The sequence below is a fragment of the Eretmochelys imbricata genome, chromosome 2, assembly GCF_965152235.1.
Source record: "Eretmochelys imbricata isolate rEreImb1 chromosome 2, rEreImb1.hap1, whole genome shotgun sequence".
Taxonomy (NCBI): Eukaryota; Metazoa; Chordata; order Testudines; family Cheloniidae; genus Eretmochelys; species Eretmochelys imbricata.
Window position 1 is genome coordinate 178,338,747 of NC_135573.1, and position 21,964 is coordinate 178,360,710.

Here is a 21,964-nt window from a genome sequence, read left to right on the forward strand (position 1 = left end):
TGGTCCCTGGCCCAAATATGGATGTTTTATTGCTGGTGAACTCTAATATTTTTCAAGTGTCCTGGGGAGCTGTTGAAACTTCTCAGTCTTCAAGTGATTCTTCCTGATAGTTTGGCCCACTACAGAACCCTTCTAGGGCAGAAGTCATTACCACCCTGCCCTTTTCATATTACTAGATAGGAGGGGGATCTTAGCTGGATGAGGCAGAACAGGTGATGTCCACTGGACTGTTCTAGGGCTTAAAGAGGTTCTTTTGACCAATGAAGGTATAAACAAAAAAGCCCTTATGGGTATTCTGCGTATCATCTTCACGTAATTCACACGTACTTTTGGAATAAATGTTGGAAGTAGGAGAAGCAAAGAGATTAGACTAACATGGGGGTGGCTGCAGGCTGCGGGAAGGATTTATTATGGATGTAAAAATCTTATGTCCAAGAAAAGGAGATAAACTGTACCAATACAAAAGAAGTTGGAACCTTGGCATCAGAGTGTTTTTTCATTTTTTTCCACCCATAATCTCAACATTGTTTGTTCATTTGTTTGTTAGTTAATAGGAGCCAAATCAGGGGAGGGTCTGTGCTATAGTTGCTGCAGGCAAGGTTTTAAATTAGAATTGGCAGAAGAACTGTTCCTTGAGAATATCTCTGACTTAAGGTGGGGTCCACAATGTGAGAAAGTGTCGGAACCACAGTTTTATGGCATTTGTAATTTGAAGCCAAAGTGCAGTATTCCTATACTAGTATGGATTAAAACAAAGAGCCTTATAAGGAAGCCAAATTACAATCAGCAGGATTCTTTAGGGTTTTTTAATGTAACTTGACTGACACAGTCAACTCTGTTTTTTTTTATTATTATTGCTGTTATATGCTTAGTTTTTAGTAGTTCATAAATTTAAGTAAAACAACAAAAAGTAAAGTGTATCTTTTGTTCAAATACATAGCTTGCAGCTTACAATAATTGTACTGTTTTTAGTATATAAAGATGTCAAATAGTGTCATCTGGGTTTTTTGCCAACTATTAAAAAGTCTAATAGTGTGCTTACATTCATCTCTTAAATACTGTTGGCCATCATGTGTCAGCTTTTTTGTGGTGTCCAGATTTTTGCTAACAATCATAAGTAGTAGCACGTGTTTTACTAGTTAAATTAATCTAAATCAGATTGTGAAGTCTGTCTGCTCTCCCATTGATTCCATTCTACCATATTTTCCTCCTTTTATAGTTTTAACACTCCTCTCACAGTGTCTATCTATACAGTCAGCACACCTTCTCCTAAAATGATTATCTTCCTCCTAAGACTAAATTGCCTTTCTACAGCTATTTGGTTACTGCTCAAACGTGCATCACCCCATCCTTCTCCTGACACAGTGTCATCTTCCTGGAGCCTCAATCTGACTGAGTCCTGACTTTTCTATTGGGTCAGTTTCTTGTATTGGTTGTATAGCAGTTGAACTCTCTTTGCCATTTCTTGATCCAGTCGGAGGTGCTGTATTAGAGCTACCTACCATGCAGCTCAACGTGGTTGAATAGGACTGCCAGGGGAACTTGCTAATGCCACTTCTTAATAAGCTGGCAGCTCCTACTTGATGACTTTGGTCTTCTGTTTGGTAGTATAGGAGGAGCTCTGGGTGGTAATGGTGGAAAATGTATTAAATCCAGTTTCCTTTTAAGGATTACCCCAGAAATACAGTTAATTCTCATATTATGAGAGAATGCTAAATTTTAAGTAGATTACAGATGCTATTTTAAATATAGATATGTTAATAAATTAGAAGGAAACTCTCTCTCGCGCTCTCTCTTTCTCTGTTTTTTTGGTATGTGCTAGCAGAGCACATAGTAATTCAAAAAATGTTAAACCCAATAGAAGACTTTACTACTGTTCTACTAAGTAAATTTACATATTTCCTTTTCAGCCTCTTGATCTTTCCTTTCCTTAGAACAAAAATAACAGTGACAGGTTGTACGCAAAGCACAATAACGATCAGACCTATTTGTTAGTGCTCTTTTGTTTTATCACTATCGAGGTTCACTGCATAAGTTCTCTGGATTTATGCTGCATCCTGTGACACTTGAAAAACACTGTACTTAACTTTTAGTTATTAAAATTATAGGCAGTTTTTCAGAAACCAGTTGCCAAATACAACATTTTTCAATGATAGGAGAAAGTTAAGTTTGAAATTATAAATTAGTTATTATTTTTTGAATAAACTTACACAAAGAATATTTATACTTTTCTTTCAGTTTTGATTTTAGAGGGAAAAGTATTTCCAGAGGGTCTACCTTTTTAAAATCCCTTTATTTAAAGTAAATACTACAATTAAAAATGTTGTTTTTGAGGTAAAAGATAACTATGAATGCATCTTTACACTCCTTTCTCCTTATGCTTTCCAAATAAGCTTAGTTCCTAAAAAATATAAGCTGCTAATAGGTTGCTGTACATCTATCAATTGTTAATATTTGAGAGACCACCACTTCCCAGCATAACTCCTTTCTAAATTTAAGAATTGGCTGGCAAAAGGCATTTGTTTAATGAGTGACCATCTCCACTCCTGTTCGAACCCTGATGCACCTCCCCTGCCTGAGCTCCGTCTTGGCTAGTGGAATGGTCCAGCTACAGCATTCCCTGTAGTCAGAGTTCAGCCGTGTTAGAACTCGTACAGTGCTGTCTTTTAGCAAAGAGAAGACTTATTACATAGATGTGCATTTTCTAAATCCTAACAACCTTTAAAAGCATAGGGAGGATTTGGACAGGATTGGTTCTTAAGAAGCTAGTATACTGCTGATTTCCAGAACTGTTTTTCCTTTTGTTAAACTGCATCTTATATTGGAGACAGCCATTTTCCTGCCTAGATAAGACAGGGTCCTGTGTGTCTATACACCAAAATCAGAAGTTTCCTTGTCAGAATTATTCAGACATTAATAAAATATTATTTGCATTAGGAAATGTTTTTCTACTTAGAAAGTAAAAATCAACTGAATCCTTCTTGGAGGACAGTGCTTGTTATCTAAGGTGACATTAATGATGGGGCTGAAGCCCTTTGTTTCCATTTAAAAAAAAAAAAAAGACTGTTCTTTTAGGAATAAAAAAATGACATAACAGGGACATAACACGATGAACAAAACATGAAGGGAAAACTAAGATTTTATTCCCACAGGGGGTAAGGTATTGTTGATCATGAACTTTGCACATCTAATTCAGTTTCCCTTCTGCAAGATGACTTATTTATTTAAAAAGACATGACAGAGTGTATGGTTGTTTTTTATTGTAGCCCCGATAGAATGCTAAACTCAGACAATTCAGATTGGTCGTAGGTGTTAATGCCCTGAACATGACTTGTATAGCAACAGTAGCTACTTTCAAGTTGATCCTTGACTGTGGCACGCAGGAGGAGGCTAATCCCTTCCAACCCTATGTTCCACAAGGAAATGAAGAGGAGAGAAAAGTTTTGAAAATTTGTATCTTTGCATTTCACTATTCTGAAATGCAATCCTTTGCCTCAAAACTACAGACCAGCTGGTATGGATTACTAAGAGTAAGCAGGCACTGTATGACACTGGAGTTTTGAAGATAGAAAAATAGATGATACATATGTCGGGTGGGGAAGGGGGAAACAAATGGAGAATGAGTTTTTGTGGTTTGTCAGTGCTAAATAAAGTATAGTGGAGGTCCTTTCCCTACTATGCCTGATATTGAAATAGAACCTCTTTATATGTAAATGCATTGGAGAAATTATTTTTGGGATCAATTCAGCTTTACATTTGGTTTTCTCTGTCACAGTTAAGATACTGCACACGATATGCCACTTTCAGTAGGCTACTGTGCGCTGTATGATTCAGAGTCTCGTCTCTTATGTGAGTGCTCTCTCACTCTTCACCACCTTTTTGGTCTGCAAATGTAGCTTAGGATCCTTCTGAGAATGAGAAACGTGGCTTGATCATCACTTAGGATCTCTCTGCCAGACATGGTGTATGCTTTTCAGATATGACTACAAACCAAAGGAAACTCCAGAATTGCCCCTCTGGTGACCAAACAATGTAGAATTTCTATGGACTCAACAAGCAGGAAGTTTGAAATTTGTTTTCACATGTGTCCTTTTAGTGCTTATTTGTGCAAATATCTAACTGACAATAACTGAAAATATATATGGGAAATTGCATTTTATTTGTAGCCAGTGACCTGAGTTTCAGGTTGGATTGACTCAATGCTTGGATATTTTTTATTTTGAAATACATCAGGAGGATTTCTATTTATTTTCCTTTCAGGTAAGAGAGAGACTTCATTCCTGTATAGTAGATCTGCTTCTGCCTGATTCAGTGCTTATGACTCTCATTGACTTCCGTGACAATTGGAGCAGGCCCCTAATCTACAACTCACCTTTAGAAAATGACTTACACAGATCGTCGCCCTTAAACCTATCCTCCTATATTTTAATGGTTACGTTAGAGATTTGTTTTGGGTTTTTTTTTTCTTTGCTGGGTCTCAAAACTTCCTGTTGGTGAAGATCTTGAAGCCCTCTGTGTAGTTGGCAATGTCAGTGCGACACTGCACCCTCTCTAACCTCCAGTTCATATATCACTAAATCTTGGAAAATCTGAGCTAGCTAAACTAAAAATGACTATGGTTTCAGTCTGTCCCCAGTCCTGTGAGGTGCGGAACATCCTCAAGTCCTGCTGTAGTTGGTTAGTTTTGAGGGCACTCAGCACTTCACAGGAGGTGCTCGGCACTTTTCAGGCTCCAGCCATAATTCTCTATGGATCACTCTAATGGGGCAAAATATTCTGCGCTTTCCAGTGACTTCATTCTGATTTTTTTTTTTAAAGGTGGGTGTTAAAGCTGCAATTTCTCCATTTTTTGTGTTTTATACCTTTATCAGAGATGCATGTCTGACAAAAGTGCATTTTTGTTGTCATTTTGCTTTTTGTGGGAGGTAACATAGCTATTCTCCTTCCTCAAATGTGGGCATGCCACATGTAAACCAGTTGGCTGAAGATTCAGTTTATTCAGAAGCGATCATTGAAAGGTGTATCTTCCAAAATTGTTTGGGGTTTCTTCCAAAACTCTTGTTGTTTTGGTACATTTTTACATTCTGATCAAGAAAGGGCATCTTTCTCTCTTCTACCTCCATTGCTATCTACTAACATAAAATATCATAAAATATCAGGGAACTAGTACTAAACCAGTTGTTGATTCTTCCAGTGGTTCAGACATTTAAAACTTAGAAATATTTCAAACGCCTTTCCCCAGACTTCCAGTTTCTAATTCGGTTTTTTTTTTGTTTGTTTTTTTTTTTGAAGTTGGGAAGGAGGAGGATTTTCTATATAGCCCTTCTGTTTTTAACTGCTTTTTCATAGAACTGGAAGGGTCCTAAAGAGGTCATGTAGGCCAGTTCCTTGCACTTGTGGCAGGACTAATTATCTAGACCAATCCTGACAGGTGTTTGTCTAACCTGCTCTTAAAAATCTCCAATGATGGAGAATAACAGAAACCATCACAGAAAAAAAATCTAGTTTTTCTTGTATGCTGTGAGCTGGGATTAGGTGCAATTGATGCAGTTCCTGAGGTGGGTGTAGGGAGAGATGAGTGTTTTGTGTTGTTGAAATGATCCATAAGCAGGGATGGCAAGCTCTGTAAGGGAGTTCTTTCTACTTTCCTTTGCCCAAACAAGGGGAAAGAGTAGATACACTGGAAAACCTTCAGAGTAGCAAGATTGGCAAGAGGTTGAACGGTCTACTAAGGAAAGGAGTAGAAGCCCCATTACTTGGTGACATTTTAAAACTAGACTAGAAAGAGCACCCGAAAAATAATAGCTGGAGAAAAATTCTGCAATGTGATGTGAACTTTGACCTCTTACATCTCTACCATCAGTTACTTCTCAAATTACGGATAAACTGTGATTCATAGGACTTCTCACACTTTCCACCCCCATGGTAAAATGCTAGACAATTCTATGGAATACTTAAACGGGGTAAGAATTGCAAACGTAATCATTAGCCCATTTCTCCAGGTAACTTGAGTCCTCCTCAGAGGTATTAAAGCTGAGCTTCCGCTAGTTCACAAAGTGCAGTTCCTAATTCAAGAGCAGATCAGGAAATTAACATTCTGAGATGAATATTTACTAAAGTTGACCATAAGGGGATACCATTATTCTAATTAAAATAATTGGAAGAAAGCAGATTCAGGACTGTTCCTAACTTTTATGGATTTATAACCTTCTGGGTCGTCTTACCTGCTCATATCCTTGATAGCCAGTAACTTCCACTCAGATGTTTCCAAAGTCCCACATGCCCTCACCACACCTCTGTTTGTGAGGCCTTGCTTCCTCTGGTGACTTCTCTGTATAATAAATAGGATAGCCAAGAAGTAGAGCTAGATTTAGTGGATTTAATCTTCAAATCAACCTGGTGGCACCGAAGTTAGACCATGGATGGGAAATCAGGGTTTATAGGTTGGATGTCTTTATTTGACGCAGGGCTTCTGGAAAGATGTGGATCTATGCAGTTGTATAGGTCACATGGGCCTAAGGCCATCAGTGTTATAATAGATGAAGGACTTCATTTTGTATCTGTCAGAAATAAGATGGAAGCCGAACTCTGCTAGAAATCAAGCGTCAAGCTCTCCAAGTGGATTTATTTCTGATAGTAGTGCTTTGTTTTGTCATTCCTAGGCAGACATACTGATTATCTAAATCTGCTCCAGATTTAGAGAGATCACTTGTTTAATTTTAATTTGGATAGTTTTTTGTGCCCGTGTTTGACAAAATTAAGGAATTCACTGAAATGGAAAATATTGAAATCACTATAGGTTTTTCTGTCCGTCTCACTCTCCCCTAACCCATACTGAGATTTAGACAAACATTTTCCTATTCATCCTCTGTCTTAGATTTAGGTAAACATTCATGATCTTTTTCTCCCTCTGTCTGCAGATAATTCCCCTCCCTACAGAAGAAATAATGGCTTATATTGAGTTATTCAAAACCCCAAACACTGCTACTCTTTTTTTCTTTCTAACAATACAATTTATGAGTTTTTATTTGGAGAATGAAAATGCAAGAATTTTACAAGAAACACACTTGAGCAAATAGTCTCACTTTTTTACAATACCTTAATTCCAATATTATTGGATATGGGTTTAATACATTTATTTCAGATTAAAATTTGAATCTGAAAAATTCAACATACTACTTTCTACCAGTAAAGAACTTCTTATATTTGTAAACCTCATATTTCAAAGTTCATGCCACTGCATGGAGTTTCTTAGATTCTATCAATTGATCGATTTATTGATTGAATGCAAGGTTCTCCCTTTACTGTAAATTATATTGAAGCCCTGACGTGGCATCAGGATTCACCAGTGTGGTTGCTTGTTCCTGTGCAGAGTCACAGAAGTCAATTTTCAGAGTAGCAGCCAAGTTAGTCTGTATCCAGAAAAAGAAGAGGAGTACTGTGGCACCTTAGAGACTAACTAATTTATTTGAGCATAAGCTTTCGTGAGCTACAGCTCACTTCATCGGATGCATTCGATGAAGTGAGCTGTAGCTCATGAAAGCTTATGCTCAAATAAATTTGTTAGTCTCTAAGGTGCCACAAGTACTCCTCTTCTTTTTACAGAAGTCAGTGATAGTCTAGCTACGTAAGATTTTCTCTAGATAGCCCAGTGCATCAAGACTTCAGTGTGGATGTATAAAATGCATGGCTTTGGATTTTTCTTCTTCTAACACAAGTTTTTCAGTACAAGACATTTGGGTGGTATGCGTGTATCCTTGGGTTCAGCTCAACTTACTTAGAAAAAGTTGACAGCATTCCAAACTCTGAGATTAAATACTGATCTGGTGGGGGAAAGCATTATTTCTCACTTTAACACATGGGGTGCTTGGTCTCTTTCTTGGAATGGCGAGAGAGTCGTCCAGATTTCGTCCCTTTTCTCCTCCACAATCACTTCACAACCTGGAAAGGCACCCAAAAGGGGAGAGCTTTCTGACAAGGTACACTTAATGGAGTTCCTTCCATAGCTCTCCATTGAGGTTATGTAATTTGGTCAAATTGTGCCAGTAGAGAGAATTAATACTTAGCACTTATACAGCCGTATTTATGTTTAAGCTGCTTACAGGCATGATCTAACTAATCTTTACAACACAGTAGTTGAAGTGCATATCAGTCTCCTTTATGAATGGGGAAACCAAGGCAGTACCATGAAATGCCCTACCAGAGCTAGCTTTTTCACCCTGCACAGTGCACAAGGTTTGTATTTCTGGACAAGTATTTCTGGATGGTTAATGGCATCATAGCTACAGATGCATTATTTTTTTCCTTATTAATCATTTACATTGTGCTCGTGCCTACAGGCCTCAACCAAGTTTGGAAACTATTACAACACAAGTAATGGTTGCTATCCCAAAGAGCTTACAGTGTGAAAGTGGGTTGGCGGTTACCAGATTAAGAATTAGGATTTCTGTAAATTGCAGAAAATGTATCCATAGTTGGTATTGTATAGGCATCCTAGTGCCATGGTGATTGCCACAAATATAAATTATTAAAATAATCAAAAGGCACCAGCAGGAGACAAATTAATTTTTGTTTTTGAAGATTAAATCTCAGCAACTAGTTGAGGGTTGGCTGTGGATACAGGAACTGACCGTTTTTTTGGAGGGGGGTGGTTTGCCCGTTTAATGGTCTTGTGTTAGCTCCGTAGTTGATGCTTGGACCCAGAAATGATAATCATCTTGCATTGCAGAAAGAACTATGAATACTTTTCTTTTGGAAGTGTTTATATGGTACTGAACCTTGGGTTAGGTTGTGTTTTTGTTAAGCTATGAGTGGCTTAAGAAAAATATTTTTAAAGACTGAATGGAAATGCCACTTATCTCTGGTGTATTATCAATGGGGGCCTCTTAAAGCTCATTTTACTTTACCATAAGTATGATCGAACACTAGATTGCTTTTCACACCCATAATATGTGTATTGCTTGCTCACTACCCGTGGCTAAAAGGCATGAAGTCACAGACAACTATTAAAACGTTTAGATTCTAGCTTGTAAATATTGCATGTCTCACAGAATTCAAGTGAAAGCCAGTCTTATGTTTTTTTATTCATTCCACTTCATATCCATGGGGATGCAGCATTTGTGAAAGAATCAATTATCCATTTGTTAGTCAGAGGAGCTTTACAAATTATACATTAGCAGATTGATTTCTCAGGTTCACCATTGGGGGACTGATAGTATAAGGTGGGATGATGATGAGTGTCAAGGGAGAAGGAGTTGCCACAAAGAACACAATTAAAAGAGGCTTTCTGAATGGCCGTGAATTTATTCCTAATTGAAGAGCTGACATAATCCATACTAAGTGTGTTTATTTCAGGCATTTTACATTAGGTAATTGATTATCACATGAGGAGCATTTGTTGGCAGTTACTTGACTTCCTTTCCTTCAAATTTATGCTTTTGCAAAAGCCTGTATTATATAGAAGATGCCCACTGGCCTTTTTTCCTTTTCCTAAACTTTTTTTTTCCCATTAAGGTAACATTTTTTTTGTTCCATCGTGTCAGCTTGGCATTTATTGATTTTGAACAGTCAAACTTACTTACATTGTCCAGCATTCCAAACATGTCTCCATCAGAAAGAAAACTGCAGCTAATGGAAATTCAGCTGAAGACTCTTCCTCCTCCTGCATGGCAACTAGCACACTTTCTTTATGAAATTCTGATTTTGTTTTGGGGTTAATCATTTTAGTCGAGTTCTTCATAACTGGAGTGGATCCTCCTTCCTGCCAGAGTTAAAACACACTGCTTTTTGTTCCATGTTTTTAAATATTTGGTTTAACATCACTTGTACAGTACCATAAGTACGCTTGGTGTTTCACAAACAAATAAGTCATGGTTCCTGTACCAAAGGGTTTACAACCTGAGGACTTGATTCTGTAAACACTTACTATCTGTCGTACTTCAAAAGCCTTGTGCCCAGTATGTTTGCGGTATAGGGCCCGAGCACCACCGTTACTATTCACTGAATAATATTGATATTACTAGTTTGTGGATTTGAACCTTGCTTCCATTGCTTATAATGTTTGGATTTATAAAAATAAGAAGCAGCTTATAGATTACTACTTTAATTTTTTTCTCTTTTGAAATCCATCCACTTAAAAAAAAAAATACCATAGATCCCACTTGGTAGTCTAATCTTCCTTTCAGATTTTAATGAGGTAGCGAATAAATGTCTATTTCCTACCACTGACTAGCTCCTCCTCTTTAACCTTTATGTTGAGCAAAGGTGACAGATTCTGTATAGGGAGTTTGTTCCTTTTCTACTTTAAAAACCTGTCATTAATGCCAGACCAATAACACTGTTGCATGCACCAGTTGAAATCAGGCTTAAACAAGTAAAGGACAGCAGCTGTACCTATGTGGTGATGGCTGAGTAAATAAAGACATGTGCATACAGTGTTTTTATTTTATTTCCTGGTCTTTTACGTTTGTGACTTTTTTTACTCCACTATAAAATTTAATGAAAAAACTTAGGAGCAAGAGGGGAAAAATGTATAACTTTGTGCATTTCTTGTTTCCTGAAAAACCAACATTCTCTACAAACTGTTGACAGAATATGAATATGGCTAAAAGCAAGTTGAGCCTTGGTTGGTTGGTACATTAATACAGTTTATAAGGCTTCTGATTTAAAAAAGATGAGTTGGAGTTACTTTTAGAAGTGCATCAGTTTAGATAACATATGAAGCCTTTTGCTATCTAGTCTGAATTCAAGAAGTGCTAGGTAACTCTAGGTTAGTTTTGGATGGTTGACAAGTAGAACATAGCTTTGGCAATTGCAGCCTTGACTATTAATTGTTCTGGATTCTCAAGTTCCCTGTGTTTTGTGTAGGATATAAATTTTTTTAAACTCATGGGTAATTCTTTATTTTAAGAAGTGTGCTTAATAGTCAAACATGAGTATTCAAAAAGAATACAACATTTTGAGGTTCCATGTTTATCACCGCTCACTGACCTCAAGGTTACAGTTGTTGAGATTACAAGTAAGGAGAATTTTCCAATGGCCGGCACCACAAATTTAACTTGAGCTTTGAAAAAATCAGTCCACGTTCTTTCTAGCTTTGTGCATCATCGCCAGTCATAATGTTTTTGCAGTTGAAACTTAGCTGCCAGTTTGGTTGACAAGCAGCAAGTATATCTGATTTTGATTACATCCACTTTGATCTTCTGTCGCTGTAGTCTCTCTGTAGTGCAAATAACAATAACTTTTTTTTGTCATGAAAGCAAACTGATAATAAAGACACACAAAGCAGGCGTGTTGAGTAGTAAGATGTGGTTTTAAACAATAACACCTTTAACCATAACCTCACTTTTATTTTAAAATGTTAATGGCTCCAAAGCACAGTGTAAAAATGTGAAGATGTGGAGAACATTGCTTAAGCGAAAGAAGAGTCCAAATGCTGCAAAGTAACCTTGCAAACTTCTACTCACACAAGGCGCTTACGTTAAAGATATTTGGCTTGCTAGCCACCTATTTGGTGTCCTCTAAGCATGCCTTTGAAAGCATGCCTTGCATCCACCCAAATGTGTCACAAGTGTTTTAGTTACCAGTTTGCTTTGAGCAAAACTGATTAATGTGTGATACTCTACCCTACCATATTCTACCCCTACCATGCTCATGTGGGTGGAAATTGCTGATGCCATAGCTATGCAGAGAATTGTTTCCTTACCATCCCACAATGCACTTGTCACTGCTTATGTAACATATCGGGTCTGTTTTCTGGACTCCACTGCCGAGAGAAGATATGTACCTGTACAAATAGAGCTGTGCACACTGTGGGGTTCGGTCACATGCTGTTTTCATATAGTCAGATGCCTCTGAATCTGTTGGTGGCAGGTCCAAGAGAAGGCCAGGTGCTGCCAGCTGTCATGAGGCTGAGATGCGGGCACAGTTGGCAATGTAGGAAGATAGGAGGTACTGGGACAGCTGAATTCATTCGTTACAATTTAATCTATAACCAGGTGCCTGGCAATGGCCAAGGTGGATATTCTATCATCAAAGAGATAAGGGGATTGAAGATCCTTTGTAAGAAAGCTGTGACAATAACAGTAGGTCCAGTTCAGGACAGAAAATGTGCCCCTTTCACAACACACTGGACTGAATCTTCAGTACCTACTTCCAGAAAGCCAGAGATGTTTCTGGGTAGCACAGAACATGGAGGAGACCTGAAGTGGCATTTCTTAGGCCTTGTCTTTAAGCAGAGGAAAAGATGACTGCTCTCCTCTTTCTGGTAGCTGAGCAAGAGAGGTTTAGAAAAGCAGTCTCAAGGCTGAGTTAAGAGAGGAGAGGATGTTCCTACACTACTTGTGAAGATGCCAGAGACCAAGGATTTGCTGCAGTGGTTCTTCACTCCCCACACTTGGGACAATCAGCTATGTGCGATACTTGAGGATAACTTTCACCAGCTAGAGCACCGCTTAGGGCCTGGACCACAACAACACAGGTGGGAGCAAGTTGTTATCGAGACCTGCGATGAGTGGTAGTGGCTGCGTAATGTAAGATAAAGGAGACTTTTTTGTGTGCTGAGGTAGCCCCGGCATTCCTGTGCCAGTCTACCAGAGTGAGAGCGCAGCTCCCCATGGAAAAGAGTGGCAATTTGCCCAGTAGTAGTTGGCTCCCTGGAATAGTTGCCCACTGATTTGAGCACCAGTTTGGGTTTAGGAAGCCCATGGGGAGTGACGTGGTGGAAGTTTGTATGGCAATATATAGTGTCCTGCAGGAGGAGATGTTCAAGGTGGCCAGTGTGCCAGAGATCATTCAGAGTTTTGAAACAGTTGGGATTCTTGAACTTAGCTGGAGCTGTGGATGGAACCCATGTGTCCATTCTGTATCCCCACCCTTCCCTAGCCCAGTTGTATATTAAGAGAAATGGGTGCTCCTCAAAGGTGGGTGATGTGGGCCTTCACAGGTCAAAATGGCCGATGGACATGTACATGAGGTAGGCAGGCAAAGGGTATAATGTGAGAGTTTTTGAAAACTGAGGCAGTAAGGGACTCTGATCTCACCTGACAACATTGACATTAATGGTGTGTTTATCCCCATTGTGAATCGTTGCATGTCCCTTAATGAAACCATTCCCAGATTACATAAATCTGGAGAGATACTGATTCAGCTCTGTACTCAGCAGATGCAGGATAATGATGAAATTTTTGGGAGACTGAGCTGACAGTGGAGATGACTCTCCTTGAATGACCACGTTAGTGATTAATGTAGCAATCATCATACTTCCCTGTAGTATTTTGCAGAACATATATGAAACCAAAGGTCGTGTCTTCTATGCATACAGGAGTGAGGAGGTAGAGAGGCTTGCAGCAACCTGTGCATAGCTGGATGGATAAGTTATTGAATCCGAGGCTGTTACTTAGAGCAGCCTACGATAGGAATGCTGACCTAACCATAAATACTCTGTGCAGGTACTTTCCAAGGTAATGATAGAGAATTGGGGATGGGGTAGTGAACTGAATGTCCCAGAGTTTGATTCCTTTTCCTCATAATTCCTTTAAGCTTCCCAAAGGCTCCCAGAAGGCCTTAAGATATCTCCTGAGACTGCTGAGCTAGGAACTGTGATATAAGACAGTGTAATTATAACAGCAAGTGTGGACACACAGCAACACTGTATCTGAAATAGCATGACTGGCATTAGACACACTACATTACTGCTATCCTGGTAGTGCAATTACAAATGGCTTCCCTTTTCTAGTGTAGACACTGCTAAGAGTTAGGTTATTTTTTCTTTTCTTTTCACAAGTGAGTACAATTTACTATTCTTTTTTACATCAAGTTCAGCATTATAGTAAGTGTTTGAGTGTATTCTGTGTGTGGGCTATTTTAAATTTTCATGACAATTTTGCAAAATCTTTTCAAATGTGTAAGGGATCTTGAAAATGGTAGGTGAAGATCCTCAAGTGACAAGAGCAGAAATGAGACATTTATTTTATTTGTAACTTTGGAGGTACATGGGATTGTGATTGGCATAGTGCACAAGCAAGTTTTAGATACTTGAGTATAGTCGGATGTGCTCATATTTGTTGGATTGAAATACTCTGGAGCATATTATGGGATTAAATATTTGTACTCAAATTATGTTTAACAAGTACTTCTGAAGGGAAGGGCAGATGCTTCTGTTAAATTACTTGAAAAGTGGTGCTGTGTAATCTCATGGGCTGCAGATAACCATTTTGTTCTATCATAAATGAATGGTAAAGATAACATCACCATGATTTAATCGTGAGGGCCTCTTCCAAAATTATTTGGTAATGACAAGGTTTAGCTGATGTAGTTTTGTGGCGTTTTGCTTGAATACCTTCTTCTAAGATAGTGTGAAAGGTAAAACTGAAAAAAGTTAAAACAGAGATTTCTAGGGAGAAAATAATTTCTAGTATCACCATGGACCAAACTGGAACAACTGAAAATTCTTACGATGTAACATTCTTCAACATGTTCTTTAAAAATGTGCTCGATGCCAAGAGAGACTCATAATGAGTATGTTGTACAGGTTCAGAACTATGAGTTGTACAGGTATCTCATTTTACATACATCTCAAGTCCCTGCAGTAGGTAATAAGAAAAATGTAGGTTTCTGGGTTGGGCACAAGGCTAGAAACAAAAATGTATTTTAGCACTGGGGTAGAAAGACCTTCTTTTTTATGTTTCTTGAACTCATGTAGCTAAAACACAGGAGAGATTTTATTGCTTAAATTCTTGCAGGGGCGCGGGGGGGAAAGCAAGGTATTTGACCATTGATGCAACTTTTTCCTCAAAGTTTACATATTCTTTTTATAGAGCCCAGTGAAGATAAATCAGATCAGCCTGGATGAAAGTGGAGAACATATGGGCATCTGCTCGGAAGATGGCAAGGTACAACTAAACCACTTACATATTTAAAGAGGCACCAGGCAGTGTTTGTATACTAAACTTTAGATCCACATGATATCTGTGCAGTAAATACCTGTGTTAGAAGTAATTTGATCTTCCATTTCCGGAATTGGGCTCACCTACGAATACTCATAATTAAAGTCAAATATATTTTGCACAAACGTGCCTTAGGAAAAGTAATTACAAGAATGTCAATAATGTAACTGGTATTAAGCTGATTAACAGCTGTTGCAGGAGGACATGTCACCTTAATCATTACTGCTGTGCCAGTTATACTTCAGTGACTAGTCTGCTGCTCCTGCAAGACAGTAGTTTAATGCCTTTCTGCTATAAATCCACAAAATTGGATTTTGTGGCATGATTTCTGTGGGCTGCTCGTTTTCATTTTCACACGTTATGAATGTTTCTCTTGAATTATAGAATCTTTTGATAAGCAATCATAGTTTATCAGAAGAATAAAGTGTCTTACAATGGCCACATTAAATAAATGCAAAATCAATATATGTACAGTCCTAAAAAACTGGCACCTACTTCCTAGACTGTGGACATATATCATTCGTACAATGTATAAATAACAATTATCATTGCTTCCCTGAAATATTGAGCTATGACATTTAGTGGTTTTAGTGATTGATTTTCCACTTATTAGAATGTCTCTTTTGTTTTTTAAGTCAGTGGCAGTCTCTTCTAATGTTGGTTTGCAGTGATAAAATTCTAATGCACATGGTGTATTTAAACTTCTTGAAAATAATACTGCTAGTAGACACAGTGCATTAAAAATCAGTTCTTAATATCTATCTCACTTGCTGAGTATAACATGGTTTTCCCTAATCTAATTTGGTGGGGTTTGGTGATCCTAATCCACTGATCCATTAAGGATCAGTAAATTAAAACTAATGTTGGCTCTTGTGATAGGAAAAAGAGGAAACAAATCCATTTAATTTCTATTTACTTAAAAAAAAATGAGTTTTGCTTCTCATGCATGGAGCCAGCTTATATATCCAAGCCTAGTGTTTCTCAAAGATATCTTGATGTTAGTATCTTGACCCAGTAATTGGGATACTAGTGCCTATCAAAAAGGGCTGTGGAATTTTACAGCCTCTGAGAAACTCAGGAAGGATGATGTAATCTAAGCAAGATAATGGAAGGGTCAGTAATTGTTTTAAGGGTAATCATATATGTTGCGCTAGAATTGTTGGGTTTGAATGTTTTTGAAAAGAAAAAATAATACCCTTTTGTAAGGACTTCTGTGATATGGCTGTAAATTAGAGTTGAAATAAGAATATAACAGAATGCGGCCTCAAATCATACAAATGTGATTCACTAAATTAATTTCAATAATTATTAATTAAATTTTAGGAATCTGCAGACATGCACATACTGTAGTCTGAATATTGGGTAAACAATTATTTTCCAATGTGTATTGTAACACAAGGCTTTATTTAGAAAATGTTTATTACTTTGGAAAATGAATTATGTTTTAACCAGGAATCTAGGTCAAGCTTTTGGTCCTGTGACTCCAAATGATCATTGGCAGATACAATTATGCAACACATAAAAGACAGTACAAGCCTCTATCTCACAATCCAGTTCTGCTTCTGGCACGTTTCTAGTTAAGTGTTGAAATATGGAGCAATGTGCATAGGAAAAAAAAATGAATCAAACCACAGACCATCTATTCAACTTGCTTTGCCTCTTTCTCACCATTTTACTTAACACTACTCTTGTCCCTCAGCAGTGAGGCAGTATGGAAAATACGACTACAACTATTATTAGTATTTTATTTTTATGACAGTAGGTTTTAGAATCTTCAACCAAAGTTAGGGGCCATACATGTAGCAAAAAATAGTCCCTCCTCAGAAGGCTTTGCTATCTAAGTTCCTGATCCTACAAAGGCTTAGACGCATGCTTAACTTTACGCACTGTGAGTCGTCCCATTGACTTCAATGGGACTGCTATCATTGTGCAAAATTAAGCACATATGCAATTGTTTACAGGATCATAGGTAAGTCGACAAAACAGACAAAGATGTCCGCCTTGTCTTTTACTTCGATAGTAAGCTCTTCAAGTCCAGGAGTTTCTTTTTGTTACTTGTTTGTACAATGCTTGTCATAATGGAAGCCCGGTCCATAGCTGGGGTTCCTATGCACTTTATTATCACATTATTATCATTGTTTTCTCTATTTTACATATGGGGAACTGAGGCACAGAGAGATAAAGTCACTTGCCTAAGGACACATTGGAAGTCTGTAGCAGAACTGGAAATTCATTTTAGCTCTCCTGAGTCTTAGTTTCTTGAGTCAGCCAAGCTTCAGCTAGTTTCCCATAGCACCAACCTTTATAGGAAACCTGGCTAGAAAGTGTTTATAGAGCTCCATCTTCTCCCGATTGCTAATTGTGTCGGTACAAAACATATATGCAGATGATAAAATCAATAAACATATTTACCAAAAAGTTTGATTCTGTTGAATCAGCTTCATTTATAAAAGAGAATGCAACAAAGAACTATTTCTGTAGATTTTGAACCAGCTATGGAATCTCTCTAGATTTTGAACCATCTACAGTGCCTCAAGTATTCTTTATGAATTAATGAACAGGTATAGCCTTATAGGCAGTCCCTGGTAAAGATCTTTGCATAAGGTGAAGAATGTGTTTTCTCCAGAGAGGAGTCAATCTGCACAGAATAGAGGAGTACGATTCATTTCCTGAAGGAAGATTTTGAGATGAGCTGCTTTGTCACTTATGTATTCCTCTAAATGACACACTTTATTTTTCTTCACCGTTTTTCCTTCCTTATTTCTCCCACCCTCAACCTGGCATTGGGCCAACCTTTGTGACTGAGGAAGGGCATGGGCACTGGCCCTGAGTTAGTCATAGAAGTCAGGGGAGAGCAATGAAATATTTCCAGGCCCACCTGACCTGGTATCAGTGAGCATTCTAGAGCTAGAGTCTCAGACTTGAAACCCATACATAAACCAATGAACAAATACATCTGGAAGCACTGTGTTGTCAATCCAGTCCTTTCTACCCATTTAAGAATAAGGGATACTTAAGGTCCAGAAAGTGAGTCTAAAATCAGATACAGAGATACTGTGTGTCTATAAAATCAGATACAGAGGATCTGTGAAACATAATGGCCTCCCATTGTGGGATGCCTTTTAGACTACCTAAAAATGTGATAAACTGAGTGGAGATAGAAGGTAGAACTGGATAAATCCAATATAGCTTTGTCATTTGAAAAGAATCACTTTCTCTTTGTAGAATAAAAGACATTAAGGAGTAATAAACTGATCTGTGGTGTCCCCTGAGTAAATATAATACACGTTTTATAATGTGGGGTTATTTTCCCTTTAATTTACTGGATCCATTTTACTTCCAAATTCTGAAAGAATATAAATGTTGAAAACATGTATCACTGTGTGCATGGGCAACACAGTACTACATATTTATTGGAGCTGTTATAATTCTAGCAGCTACTGCTGATGTTAATTTTGGTTATTCAGTTTTAATTCATTTTAGAAGCATGCTGGTGTGTGGGGTTTTTTTTTTTTTAAATAAATATATAGGATGATTTTTCAGATGGATAGGAGACTCTCACGTTTTAACCTCTTATTTTTCCTCCCTTCTCCTTGGTCTCCTTCCCTTCCTCTGCCTGCATCTGATTATTTTGTTTACTCTGTTGAATCTGAACGCTATGCCAATTGACCAAAGATACCCCCCGCCCAAAATAACCTCCATCCCCAAAGATTATTGTAGCTGTAGAGTCAATCTCAGTTTAAATATCACACAGTCATCTCTACCAGTGGTCCCCAAACTGTGGGGCATATCCCCTCAGGGGCACAGAGGAATGTTCGGGGGAGGGAGGGGTACGCAGCAGGGCCTAGGCCAGCCCCCACAGGGGGCGGGAGGGAGCACCACCCAGTCCTGCTCTGTGCCAAGCCACAGCCCCGCTCTGCCCCCATCCCAGCTCCAGCCCTAGCCGCAGCTCCACTCTGCCCTCTGCTCCGCCCCCAGGCCAGCTCTGCCCTCATTCCCTCTCCGTCCCCCAGCTATGCCTTCAGTCCAAGCTCCTCTGCTGAGGAAGCCTTGGCTGTGCAGTATTGGATTGGGGTCGTGGACAGATTCCATTATTGGTGAGGGGGAGCGTAACAGGAAAAGTTTGAGCACCACTGGTCTGTACAGTTCACTGGCTGACTTCCACCATCACAGACTTGTGGTGCTTCTCACTGTCTCCAAATAATGTCCAAGCCTCCGGAGCAGTAGCTTGGCCCCAGTTAATATGTGACACTCTTTAAGGCTGGTTATTATAGACTGCATATGCAGTAATGAGTAATGCACTGACTTGGCAACTCTGCTGAGGAAACAGGAGACAAGTTGGGTAGGGAGAGGATGAGATGCCATTAGTTCACTTAGTCTGTTAAATGTACAATTAAATCAAGGTCTACTTAGCTCCTCAGCCAACTACTGGTTCATATAGCACTGTGTTCAACCCATCTTGCAGTTATTTAAAGCACAGTTGACTGCATATGGGTGCACAAATACAATATAGCTGAGGTTCAGTTCGTAATGGAACTGATACTCAGACCCAATGTAGTGAGTGCTATGTGTACTCTCATGCTCTATTTCCAGGTACTCTCTAGGGACCTTATCACTGTAATATCTGAGGCTATGTCTGCACTACAAGCCGGAGGTATAATTCCCCTGCTTGTGTACATGTGCTTACGCTAGCTCTCATTGAGCTAGTGCACGAATAAATAGCAGCATAGCCGCAGTAGCACGGGTAGAAGAGCGCAGGCACGGCTGAGCTGTGCCAAGTACAACCTCCCCTGAAATCGGCGGATATGTTCTCTGCATGGCTCAGCCTTGCCTCTGCTGCTGCTGACTGTACTATCGCAGCTGTGCTGTTTTTTATATTCATGCTATCTTGATGAGAGCTAGCTCAAGTGTATGTACCTCTAGCTCTTAGTGTTGTCTCGTAGCATGAGTAGATCTTCCTGGGAACATACTGAACTGAAGTTCCTTTGGCCCGTCACTGGTGGCTGTCCAGCTTTATTCTAAAAATCCTATTATTTTTTTCTGAAAGATTCCTAAGGGGCAACGACAGTCATAAAAGACGGAATTGGAAAAAGCCAGTGAGAGAATTGAGTCCATTTCCTTGAAAATGCAGAATAAAATCTGCTGATAGGGTTATGTGTCTTGGAAAACTAGGGTCTGATGTCCAAGTCTGTATGTACGCTGTTGCTGCTCATTTGCCTACACAGTGATTGTTAAATATTGCTGTTGTTTGCTCCCTGTTTGCAAGATAACCACATCCTGAGCTAAATAAACTTGGACTAAGTTAATTAGCCCAAACAGTGTATAAGAAAATGCCATGGTCCAGAAGAGCATCTCTTGAACAGAGTGATAAATATATTTTTACTGGAGAGCTCAGAGGCTCATTCTGCTGTTGGCATATGTGTCCTGAGCATCTCCTTCATCCCTCCACTTGAAATGTATGGGTCTCGCAAGTGTGTATAATGCTTGATAGAAGCACAGAGGAGACTCCGTTACAGCTTCTGGCCCCCAACTCTACAGAGACTAAATACAGGTTTCAGAGTAGCAGCCGTGTTAGTCTTTACCCGCAAAAAGAAAAGGAGTACTTGTGACACCTTAGAGACTAACAAATAAGCATCCCCAAGTACACATGCACCTTTCTTCTCTTTCTCTAGAGAGGCTGGGATAGTACCACTTACACGGACTTAAGATAATGTTTTTGAAATGTTTTCATTTTCCATTCATTCCATTTTGTGTTGTCTTTATCCACATTTCTCCAGGAATATTTTTCACTTTCATTCACATGGTCATTGACACAATTATTTAGATAAATCTTTTATCTTGCTGTTTTGTTCTTTCTTCATTAAAAAAATCATTTATGTTGCATTCATGGCTTTGATTATTCTCATCTATTTAAAGAGAAGAAAACATTTTTCTGTTTTTAAAACCTATCAAACATCTTTACTGTTATGAATGTAGTTTTGTTTGTTGCCGCTGTATTTAGTGTGCTTGGCTCTGATTGAAGGAGAACATTTATTGTATATAGTTGCAACTGCAGTGGTGACTATTAAATAGCATTTATCAACAGTTACTTCAGCACACTAGAAGAGGAGAGGTAACTTTTCACAGAAGGAATTCCTAAGTGTAAGGAGAAAAAGCATAGTGCTGCTGGATGCTTTTAGGAAAGACCATGAAAATTGTGGTGTTTAGGGCATGTCTAAACTACACAATTAGGTTGACTTAAGTTTGGTTGACCTACAACCACCACAGTAATTAAATCAACTGTTCATGTTCACGCTACCCTCCTTCTGCTGGCAGTGCGCATCCTCAGCAGGAGCGCTTGCACCAACTTAAGGGGGGCATTGTGTGGGCTGACAGCCCAAGCAGTCTGCTGGAGCCCTGCCACCCTGGAGTGCTGGGCCTGTCAGCCCTGTCGCCCTGGGATGACCTCCGTAGCCGGGCTGCCCAGGGTGGCAGGGCTGACAGCTCGGGCTGTTAAAGGCCGCAACAGTCAATGGTAAGCAATGCAGTGTTTACATGGGCGTTGTGTTGACCGAACGACATCGACCTAAGCGCTATGCCTCTTGCAGAGGTGGAGTTATTAGGTCGGTGTAGTGGGCAACTTATGTCGGTGGGAGCAACGTTGTCGTGTAGACGCTTACAGAGTTAGGTTGACATAAGTTGCCTTATGTCAACCTAACTCTCTAGTGTACACTAGGCCTTAGATTTCATGCTAGTTTTGCTTTATAGTCTGGAGGAGATTTTTAAGACTTGAAGGATTCTAAGAAGCATCTCTGAAGCTGAATTGTATTAACCTTTTTTTAAAAAAAATGCACTTAGCTTTTCAGAAAAGAAAAGCTTTTAATATATGTTCCATTGAGTTTTATTAAGAATATGTGAATGCTTTTCATATCTATTAGATTAGTATCTGTTTTAACAGAAGTGATCAGCCTAAAGCAAAAAGAACTCTTATTTCTTGTGGTGCTTGTAAAACCTAATTGCAAAGAAGCACTCTGGTGCTG

At 38.9% G+C, this 21,964-nt stretch overlaps 1 protein-coding gene across 3 annotated transcripts in view; it reads left to right on the top strand.

The window, feature by feature from the left end:
* VPS41 (VPS41 subunit of HOPS complex) overlaps positions 1-21,964 on the top strand; it is a 166,893-nt gene that overhangs the window by 40,606 nt on the left and 104,323 nt on the right. For all 3 annotated transcript variants that reach the window (XM_077811011.1, XM_077811010.1, XM_077811012.1), the window contains one exon: positions 14,817-14,891. In XM_077811011.1, the coding sequence (XP_077667137.1) occupies positions 14,817-14,891 (75 nt within the window). The remainder of the gene's footprint in view (positions 1-14,816; positions 14,892-21,964) is intronic.